Source organism: Alligator sinensis, unplaced genomic scaffold (genome assembly GCF_000455745.1).
Source record: "Alligator sinensis unplaced genomic scaffold, ASM45574v1 scaffold659_1, whole genome shotgun sequence".
Taxonomy (NCBI): domain Eukaryota; kingdom Metazoa; phylum Chordata; order Crocodylia; family Alligatoridae; genus Alligator; species Alligator sinensis.
The window spans coordinates 1,529,157-1,540,718 of record NW_005842265.1 but is presented as its reverse complement, the minus strand read 5'-3'; the positions used below and the strand labels follow the sequence as shown (position 1 = coordinate 1,540,718).

General features: G+C 42.7%; 1 protein-coding gene across 3 annotated transcripts in view; it reads left to right on the top strand.

The window, feature by feature from the left end:
- Nucleotides 1–11,562, top strand: part of AMN1 (antagonist of mitotic exit network 1 homolog) — a 65,465-nt gene that overhangs the window by 46,221 nt on the left and 7,682 nt on the right. For all 3 annotated transcript variants that reach the window (XM_025209068.1, XM_014521856.2, XM_025209069.1), the window contains one exon: nucleotides 4,451–4,562. In XM_025209068.1, coding sequence (XP_025064853.1) covers nucleotides 4,451–4,562 — 112 coding nt within the window. The remainder of the gene's footprint in view (nucleotides 1–4,450; nucleotides 4,563–11,562) is intronic.

Sequence of the window (11,562 nt, the reverse complement as noted above, 5' to 3'; positions counted from 1 at the left end):
TTTTTTTTTTTTTTTTTTTTTTTTTTTTTTTTTTGAGAGTTTTCTGTTTATAGATCCGGAATTCAGAATGCGCGGTGAAGAGAGGACGCGAGAAGGATAACATCACCGAGAAGTGAGGGCCTGATGTACAACTTCGCCATGACGCCCACTGAAGCCCTGATCATACAGTTTTTGTTATGAATCTGATTATGTGTATTTGTTTTGGTTATTGTGCAACTCAGTCCCAGGAGAGCGAATTTTATGTTGGGGAATTTTATGTTTGTTTGTTTGTCTGGTCGTTTGACGACTCGTGATAAGCTCTGGATCACTCGAATGACAGGCGTGCGGCATAATTCAGTTATGCCTTCAGCAAGGGGGGATGTCACAACCCAAGGGTGTGATTTTTGTTTTTGTGTGCTTTGGCACCACTGAATTATTTTCCCGCCGTTTGTAGCTTTCTTTGCAGGGTGCATTTCTTCTTTGCAGCACAGAGATGCACAGTGCAAAGAGTTCCCGCCATTTGTATTCTAATTTGAGCCCCATTATTGGCTTGCATTAAATTATTCACGCATGGCGGCTAGTAATTGGCTTGCTAGCCGTATAAAAGGCTTGGGTGGTTTCCGCCCAAGTTGGAGAACTCTGAGGAGAACCCCCGCAAGGGAGGACTCCATGAACATCAGGAGGAGGAGACTTCACACTGTGTGAAGATCTCTTAAGCGCTGCGGAGCCTATTGGACCCAGTGCATTTCAAGCAGGCAACAGGGGTCTGATTAGCCTCTCCCCGTCGCCGCCTGATCCCTCGACGTACCCTTCCTTGTGTGCTTTCGTTCCACGGAGCCTAGCAAACTTCGTGTGAGTGAATTGTGAGTGAATAAAAGGATCCACGGAGCCTCGACAACTCCGTGGGAGTGATCCAAATATTGTCTGAGTCCTCAAACAAGAATTTAATCGGAGCTGTGCCTGGGAAACTGTCCAGCCTACACCGCGACCATCTTTGGTGTAAGTAAACTATCTTGAATCAACCATTACGCGTCCGTGACTAATTCTAGCATGTCGCCTGTTTTCTCCAACCCAGCGTGCCCGGGCTGCTGGCCACAGCCCGCGCAGAGCACAAAAAGGGCCCGGATCGCTCCCGGCCCGCACAGAAGTCAATGGCATTTTTCCTTGTGGAGGCTTTTGCGGTGGCAAACATCCCATTTGAGAAACTTGATCACCCTAAGTTAAGGGACTAACTGAACCAAAATATGCCAAATGCTGGTAGTTTTCTGTGTGTGAACAGGCTTCGCCAAGACTGTCTATCTCCCTACAGTGACTGATTCACGTATACAGTCCACAAAGTCTCTGATGGCAGAGTCCTTCTCAATTGTGGCTGATGAAGCCACCAACTCTCAAGATAACTATGTGCTGCAACATTTTATTTGTACCTGGGAGATAAACAGCAGAACCTGCCTGTTTTCAAAAACAGAGCTACTGTCCAGCTGACTAGAGGGAACACGTATGTTCCCAGTCAGCTGTCAACACGTGTGCTACTGTACAGTAAACAAGAGTAAAATTGCTACTTATATTTACAGGTAGCAAATTTATTCTCAATTAGAGCAAATTACTGTACAGTAAGCGTCTGCATGTGTAGATGGGGAATGCTTACTGCATAGTAATTAGCTTCAACTGAGAGTAAAGCATCTTGTGTAGTTGCCCCCCTGTGTCCCTATTTACAAATGGCTGGTAATCATAGTCTTACTGTTCTAAGGAATGTTCTCTGATTGGCTTTATTTAAAGTTATTCATTTGACTAGAATTTTCAGAACTGGATGAAACTAGTTTTTTTGCAAACCTGAAAGGTATCACTTAATTGGGATTTATATCCTGCAAATGCAAAAAGGGCGAAGGGAGAGAAGTTTCTTATCTCCTTCCCTTCCTTATTTACACTGGTCTGTTACTTCTTCACTTTAGTTTATGATTTGGCATGATTTGCTTTGTTTTATATATCTAAGCATCTGCTGTTAACAAGATGATAACATTCAATGCATTTGGTCCTTTTTAATGTTAATAGAGTTAATAGATAAGTAAGGTTAGGTGGTCCCCTGTTTTCCACAGGCTATTGTTTTAATGTAAATGTGTTTCCTGTTTTTCATATGAACAGGTTGTTGATTATGGCAGCCTTATTTACAGTGGTCTCTTCTCAGGTATCAGTCTCTCACTCCTTACAGGTTTTACTTTGAAATGTAAATACAGCTTCCTGCTTTCCTGTTTAAGCAAGCAGGCTGGTGACCCTCCCCTGCTCAGGTCTGTTGTGTAACTCCAGCATTAGTTAGAGGTCTTATTACATGTAATGACTAATGCCGGCTCTCTGCTTACATAGCACAATCCTTCAGCTTTCCTATGGAGAATACCAACTCCAAGTAGATCTCCATCATGGTAATATATGATGAGTTATAAGTCCTGTAATTGGCACTCCACTGTGTGAGTTGAAGCTCAGCATTCTGTGCCTCCCTTAGTCTCTCTAATTAGCCCCACATATTACAGATCAGAATCTGGTGTTATGATACATATATCCTTATCTTTAAACATAAAAAGTTTGTTTGTATACTTACTGTTTAGAATGGGCTGTGGATAACCTAACGTTTATTTGAGAAGAGTCACAAGTTTAATTTTTCTTTTCTAAATATTACAAAGAAACTAAGAGTGTTTCAACTCCTTGATGTAAACTAGGAGTTCAGTGAATTGTATCTTCTTACCTGGAGACTAAATCATCATGCCCTTGCTTATATGACTGATCTTGCATGGGGTTCATCAAGATTGCTAGGCATAAAAAATGTTACAGGATCAGGGCACACAAATTTAAAACTAAATGATGAAGGTATTGGAGTTTAGATCTGGACTGCCATATCCCAAATTTAACTTTCCAAGTCAGAACTTGCCATGAGCAGAAATCTTATCAAAGTATACATATTTGGAACATATAAAAGGTAAATAAATTGTAATATTTCTCCAAGGTCTGCCTATAACTCAAGTAGCAAAGCATTTTTTTAATGAAAGTTTTGTTGTGGTTAGAGAAATGCTGATTTTTACCCATTTACCCACTGCACATAGCTGGCATTATAGATGTTACGGCTTAAAAATAAAACAAAGGACAGGAAGCAGAAGCTAGTCTAGAACTGAGAGAGAGTGTGTTTTGGTGGGTTTCTTATTTTTATTAGTCAAACATCATCCTTTACAACTCAGTTATACACTTGCCTTGTTCTGATTTTTATGTAGACTTTTAATGCATTAAAAGTAGGGGCAAGTTAAGCAGTCCATAGCCTCTGTATTTAACTGTAATCAATATATTACAAGTTGAAGTTGCATAGAATACCTACGTTTTGTGCATGTACGAGATATGAGGCCAAAGAATACATGCAAATATTCATATACTGTGGTGAATGATTTCTATACCCAGTATAAAAAAAATCCTGGGTAGGTTTCCAGTATAAACATATAATGGGTCTGGTCAGTGCATACTGAAATCCAACAGAATCTTTACATGATATTCAGTAGGTGGTGGATCAGACCCTATACAATGTTTGATTTTATATTATCCTGCTCAGATATGAGTACTTGTGATATTATCATAGTAGAAACATTGGGCTTATGGTAGCACCATGTGACTCTTGTGGTAATCACTGCAGAAAAAAATGAGCTGTTGCACTTGCTCAAAAAATCTAGAGCAATGATGCTTTCTCTAGGAATCTAGAGCAAGGATGCTTTTTCTCCTTTCTGTAGGAATCAGCCACAAAAAAGAGGTAGTATCCTCAACAGATGCAGTTCTAAGAAATGTTTTATCTATTAAAGAAACAACTAGGACAGGTTATACAATCTATATATCAGGTATGGAATGATGACAGTTCTTTTAGAATTGCTGAGTGGCATTTCCAAAAGTGTTTGGCACTGGTCTAACTCTTCTTTTTCCATTAGGAGTCTTAAAATTAACTTTAGTGGCAGGAGAAGAAGGTTCATGCTAGTAGTAGCTTTTAATTTTCATTTTTCTCCTTCTGCTTCACTGTCACTCTCAAAAGAACCTGTAAGGAGCATGCTGGCTAACCCTTGATCACTATTTATGATTTCCTAGGATTTTATATCAAGTATTTCTTTCTACAGATACTGCCCATCCTGCCTCCCAGCTATTTCTGATCTGGCCAGACTTCAGCTGGATGCTGTGCCTCAGGAGCCCTGTGCTGACAGCAGATAGCTGGGCAAATGCATTTCAAACTGACTTCATGTCAGAGAAAGTGAACTTGGCAAAAAAAAGTAATTTTTATTCAAGGGACTCCTTATCTTTTAAATGTTGTCCTATTTCAGTTAAGCACCAATGTAAAAATCATAGCTTGTATTCTCCTTAAGGGTTTCCTTTGCTGTTGTACATTACCAAGCATCATCACAATGCTGCATGCCTCAAGGTACAGGTGTTATTACAGGGTTTTTTTTTCTTATAATAGGAGATCCACATGGAACGCTGTGTAAATTTGACAGATATAGCTGTGGAAGCTGTTCTTACCTGTTGTCCAAAGATATACATTCTGTTGTTCCATGGATGCCCACTGATGACAGGTTAGTCAAAGCACACAGGTAATATTCCATATTTTAAGTTGACTCTAAGGTAAGCAGCATGTCATCTTTCTGCCTAGAAAGCAAAGACCACCGTGCAAATGTTCCCAGAATGAGCAACGAGGTACTGTTTATATTAATAGTAGTATTCTTGGGGTTTTCCAAAACAAGACGGGGTTCTTGCTTCAAAGACTTGATAGACTTAACAAGGGAAGGAAACACAATAGTTCAGGCACACACAGGTTTAGACACAGCATTCTTCTAGCAGTTGCATAAGTAAGCTGTAAAATGCAACTCAACTCTGAAAATGTACTACATCAATTGATACTTTATTTAGAAGACTTTATGGTTTAACATTTTCCTCTTAGTCTGGTTTCAGATTTTCTTTATAGAACCAAATGATATTGTTATCAATAGAGATTTTCCTCAACCCCAGCCCTGGATACTGTACCCCTGATCCTACCAGCTCCCTTTTGTTGTTAGCTCTTCTGAACAGCCTGTCCTTTTTACCTGTGTCTGCTTCTCAACAATCAGCGCAATAGATATTGGTAACAACTACACTGGCTGCAGCCACATTCAGATTTTCACGCTTGAATGGAGTTCACAAACTGGTTCTTCTCTCAGGCTAATGTGAGAGAAGAACCAGACTCTCATATTACAGGTGATTGCTCTTCAGTAACAATGTATCTGTGCCTTAGTACTATGTTGCTCCAAAATGGCTGTTGCTGTTTTAGGGAGTATCATCTTACTAGCAGAAGCCTGTTTTTTTTTTGGTTTTTTTTCTAATACCTGTGCAGCTATGGTATGTGTTACAGTAATCTTTTTAAGTTTGTCTTCTGTATTAGCCACATTCTGAGTAAGACAATTTGTACTTGTAATAATACAGTGTATGCTTATCATTACAGTATTTTTATTGCACTATATGCTGTTGTGGCATTATTGCTGCATTTTAAGTATGCACTCTGGTGTATTTTTTACGAAGTTTTCTGAGTTTAAAAGCAGTTCTAGAGTGGCATTTTACACATACATTACCAAAGGAGCAGCACATACTGAGTTTTCATTATAAAGTGCACTCTACAGTGGGTATCAACTTGTATATTAATTATGAAAGGATACACTCACACATTTCAGTTGAAAGAACTGGTTAGTTTGCTCTGTTTTCCAGTCACAGTTTTATTTTGGACACATGACTCAGTGTCCCAAGAAGACCTAAAAACTGTCACTGAGCCCATTTAGCTACGATAAATACCAAATTATATTCAAAGCCCTCAACATTTCTGGTTTTGTTGGAGATGGAATTTCATCCAACTTGTTATTGTTGCTGACTTCATCAGATGTTACTGATGTGCTGTCAGTATTGAAGTCTCAGGGACTACAGTGCCAGCAAAAAGATGCAGCCAGAAGATCTCAACATCAGTCTTATTTCAAAGAACAAGCACAGGCTCAGTTTTGTGGCAAAGATTCAGCCAGACTTATTGTCCACAAGGCACACCGCTAACACACTCATGATCTGACAGGCAAGGTGATAATGCATGTATGCCCATGTTAAGGTATTGGCATAACACCATGTAAACTCTCCTAGACCAATACAAAGTTCCCATAATTTTGAATGCTCTCTTTATGAAGTGATCAAAACAAATTACATAGTTTCATAGTTGGTAGGGTCAGAAGGGACCTAGTCAGATCATCAAGTGCAACCCCCTGCCACGGGCAGGAAAGAGGGTCAAATGACCCTGGCAAGGTGTCTATCTAGCCTTCTTTTAAAGACCCCCAGAGTAGGAGTGAGCACCACTTCCCTTGGAAGTTGATTCCAGATCTTAGCCACCCTGACAGTGAAGTAGCACCTCCTGATATCTAGCCTGAATCTACTCTCCATCAACTTATGGCCGCTATTCCTTGTTACTCCCAGTAGTGCTCGGGGGAACAGGGCCTCTCCCATTGCCTGCTGGTCCCTCTTGGCAAGTTTATAGACAGCCACCAGATCCCCTCTCAGCCTTCTCTTGTGAAGGATGAACAGGTTCAGTTCCCATAGCCTCCCTTCATAGGGTCTGCCGTGCTGCCCCCTGATCATGCGGGTGGCCCTCCTCTGGACCCTCTTGATGCTGTCCTCATCCCTCCTGAAGTGCTGTACCCAGAATTGGACACAGTACTACAATTGCGGCCTGACCAATGTCACATAGAGGGGGAGGATCACCTCGTTGGACCTGCTCTTGATGCATCTGTGGTGCAGTTAGGCTTCCTGACCGCGTCCCCACATTGGCGACCCATGTTCATCTTGGAATGAATAATGACTCCAAGATGCTTTTGTGCCTCTGTGCTGACGAGAAGGGAATTCCCCAGCCTGTAGGTATACTGCTGGTTTTTCCTCCCCAGGTGCAGTACGTTGCACTTGTCAGTATTGAAACCCATCCTATTCTCATCTGCCCACCTCTATAACCTGCCCAGATCTAGTTGCAGCCTGTTCCTCTCTTCCAGCATGCCCACTTCTCCCCACATCTTAGTGTCATCTGCAAATTTGAACAAGGTGCTTTTCACCCCCTCGTCCAAGTCACTGCTGAAGATGTTAAACAGTGCAGGCCTGAGGACCGAGCCCTGGGGAACCCCACTGTCCACATCCCTCCAGGTCGAAAATGACCCGTCCACCACCACTCTCTGGGTGCGACCCTCCGACCAGTTTGCGACCCATCCAACTGTGTAGGCATTGACACCACAGTCGCCTAATTTTTTTTAATGAGGGTGGGGTGAGAGACAGTGTCGAAGGCCTTCCTAAAGTACAGAAAGACTACATCCACCACGACACCTGCGTCCAAGGATTGTGTGACCTGGTCAGAAGGCAACCAGGTTAGTCTGACACAACCTGCCTCTAGTGAACCCATGTTGATTGCCCCTAAGCATAATCTCCCCTGCTGGTCCCTCGCAGATGTGCTCCTGGATAATTTTCTCAAAGAGCTTTTCCAGGACCGAGGTAAGACTAACAGGCCTGTAGCTTCCTGGGTCCTCTTTCCTCCCTTTTTGAAAATGGGGACCACATTTGCCCTTTTCCAGTCCTCCGGCACCTCACCAGAGCACCACGAGTGCTCGTAAAGCTGTGCCAGGGGTCCTGCAATGGCCTTGGCCAGTTCCCTCAGCAGTCTGGGGTGGAGATCATCAGGACCTGCTGATTTGAACATGTCTAGTCCCACCAGAAGTTCCCTGATTAGGTCCTCACTGACCCTGGGCCTGAGGGTATTACATTCTGACTGACATATTACATTCCACCAATATCTTGAGCCATCCTGTACCATGAACTTGTTTTACATCCTGATCTGGGTGTTCCCATTCCATCCTTATCATCTTGGTACTGGACCATCCTGTACCTTGTACAACCTCTTCCCATCTCTTTGCAGGAACGCATATCTGGCTCACATCTTAAGCAAGATTTGGAATGTGGTTATGTAAGGAGTTCGTGCCTTGGCCAGGTTCACTGATTAGGCTTACTCTGGCCAGTGATTTAGCGAAGCCTTTGTGTGAGCAATATATATATTGATCAGTGTCCCAGTGAGGCCTACACAACTCATTCTTGCCCTCTTGATGCTTTTCATTATCTGTTTTAGTGGGTTTTTTTTTTTAAGTTGAACTTGATTCTCTGCCCTTATAACAACTGCAGCACTGAGTAATTTCTCATCAGCTCTCCAAAAATAAAAGCAAGTCTGGCATAACAAATTAACTTGTCTCAAAACAGATGAAAATTGGTTTTGGCTTTACATCTTGTTGTGCCTCAATAGGATTAATCCAGTCTAACAAAATAATAGATTTCAGAGCTGTCTAAAAATCTGCTTTAGAGTTCCCTTATAGAGCAACAGCAATCTTTGATAACTAATGTTCCTTCATATTCTTCACCACACTGATCTGTAAGTTTATGTCAAAGATAATGTGCAGTCTAGTCATTCAGTAAGAGGCATATCTTTTAGCTCTGGATGCAGGCTGACAGTTCTACCTTTTCAGCCAGTTGATGCTTCAACATTGCAAAGTTTAACCAGGGGCAAATTGTTCATGTATGTGAGGAAATACTTCACTCTGCTATTGCTCAGTTACTGGTTTATCTGCTAACTTTCTCCATGCTTTTTTTTTTTTTTTTTTTTATAATATTGAAACAGTTCTTCTATCTTGTAAACCAGTAATTTTCAACCTTCAGGCCCCACAGGCCAAATGAATGGTACAGGGCTGGTCTGGGGGGCTAGTACCATGTGTAGAATCAGTCTGCAGGTGTGCTGGATCTGCTGGATTCTGGCCACTGAGTGACATGGTGCACCAGCACAATCTAGCACATTGGACCATGTCATCCAGGCCACAGGGCTTCCTCTGGGTCTGGAAATTTGGCAGCAGGGAAGCTGCAATTAACACTGCTCCTTCTCCCTCATTGCCAAACTTTTAGACATGTGGGGAAACCCACAGGCTGGATGACATGACTTTAGAACCACTGCTACGTATGCCCTTTTCTCCTTGAACCATGTAAAGAGAGCTTTGTCAACATTAGCGTCTCTTCCTGCACCCTCATGTCTAAAACAACTCGTTGTCAGGCCATTTTCATAGTCAGCTGAAGTTTATCCTTCTGCTTCCAAATTCTGAAAATAACCAACATGTGCAATTCCCACTTGACTGCACATTGGTTGTAACTGACCCCAAGAGCTTGAAATTCTGATAACCTGTGTTCAGTTTAGGTGAGAGACAACTTGGCATGTGATCTGTTTCTGACAGAAAAGTAAAAATAACTATGGTATGACCTGACACAAGAAAGCATCACAACACGATTTCTACCCTTCCTAAATATTGCTCTTAAACAGCTGTTTCCAGGTTTTCCATACATATTATGGAAAATGTATCTCATTTTCATTCTCAAAAGTTATATTAATATATTAGCTTTGAATTTAGTTGAACTAACATCAAGAGTAAGTACTTAGCAAGGTATGAACAAATTCACTCAGTTGGGATTTAGGATGCAAGTATAAATCAGTTATTAAAAAGACAGGAATTGGGTCTATATAAAAAAAAAAAAAAAAAAAAAAAATGGAAGAAAGCTGTTCTCGCTGAGGAGCAGATTTGAAGTATCTTAAGTCCCTGGATCAGGGAAGGGTTTTCACTCGGGAAGGCATTCGGCCACATGCTTAACTACATAAATGGCGTTTAAGCCTGACTTTAATTTTAAATACAGTAAAAGCTGTGTTATCTGGCATCCATGGGGAATGGGAAGTGCCAGTTAATCAAATATGCTGGTTACCTGAGAGGCATCTTTGCTTGGTCAGGCTGCCATCCCTCCCACCACGTCCAGTGCGCCAGGGCTTTCACTCCCTGGAGTCAGCGTGCCGAGGGACAAGGAGGGAGGCCCCACACAGGCTGCTTTGCCCCAGGCCGTAGTCCAAAGTCGGTGAAGTGGGACTTGGCAAAACCAGAAGTGCCACGGTGGGATTTCCAGTTTCGATTTTGCTGCGTCAATCGGCATGCTGGTTAATAGAGCATGCCAGTTAATAAAATGCCAGATAACACAGCTTTTACTGTACATGCTTAAGTGTCTCCTTTATCAGGGTCCTTAGTAGGATTCCCCTTGACACCTCAGATGGATTAAAATGTGGTGGTTCAAATGGATTAAAGTCTAATCATTGCAGACATGAAAAAAGATGTACTTTACTGGGAGCAACAGCATGTTAGTTCAACCCTTCTCTGCAGTGTCCATATAGATCAGGTGCTTCAGCAGGGCTTTTTGGCACTTTTTTATCTAAAGCTGATTCAATCATCTATTAGATAAAATCACCAGAAAAGCCCCACTAAGCTGCCTGATACAGGTGCTGCAGAGCTGGGTCAAAATTAGTGCACTGCCTTTTCTTGGCATGCACTGGACTTGGCACTGGAGTGCACTGAGTTTAAAGAGCATTTTGTGGGGGGCTTTCACATCTGCAAGCAACCTGTGTTAGGCCATCTGTTGCCTTTCTCTTAGTTGTATTTCTGTATTACAAATCAGAATGTGGTGCTCTTCTAGTACTCTTGTTGCCATCTATTTTGCATGGCAGTGTCATTTTCTGTCTATTTGTACAAAGCCTAGTGTTTTGGGGCTGCATCCTGGTTAACCCAGTATAAATGTTAAACATCAAAAATAATGTTGATCCTGGAATTAATTTTGTAGGCTTTGTTGGGTAGGCCTAGAAGGGTTAAATCAGTAAAGGCTCTTAAAGTGTGATATATGAAACTGGAAGTAGGCTGTATCAGTGCAGTACAAGCAGAGGCAGGAACTAATCGGGGAGGCTTGGAATGGTGAGAGGCTGTACTTGCCCAGTGAGCTGAGGCCTGGACAAAATAACAGAAATACTATATTTACCCAAATCCAAGTTGAGTCTGAATTTAAGACAACCCTGGAATACTTAAATTCTGTACATGGAAAATGTATACATTTGTTTTAAGTTTCCATGCATAGCATCTAACTATTGGAAGATCATTTTAAATTCATCCCTACTACCACTGTACCAGGGAAAGCAGTGGTAGTGGGGCAGGTGATGGGAGAGGTAATAACAGGGTAGGCAGTGGGGGAGGAAGTAGGTAGGCACGTGGCAGGGGGAGGCAGTAAGGGGGCAGTAGACAAGGGACTTGCCCCCTGCTGCTTGTCCCCTCCTGCACTTGCCTCCACTGCTGCCTGCCCCCTGCAGCCTCTGCCCCACCTCCCCTGTTCCCCTCCTTTTCCCCTATCTTCCCCCACCCAGCCTCTGCCCCCAGCACTTTACCCTTGCTCTGCAGTGGCAGGCTCCCTCCCTGTGCCAGCCTGGGTCATGGAGCCTGGCCTAGCCTGGCCCATACCTAGCCTGGCCCTGTAGCAGCAGCATAGAGCCAGCACCACTGTGATGGGGCTGGACTGGATTTGTGCTGTGTTCCAGGCTGCAGCAAATACAGTGCCTGCTGCATGGAGCAAGCATAAGCAGTAGGGGGAAGTGGGAAGGGGCAGAGACAGAAGGGGTGGGGAAACAGGGGAGGGAGGGTG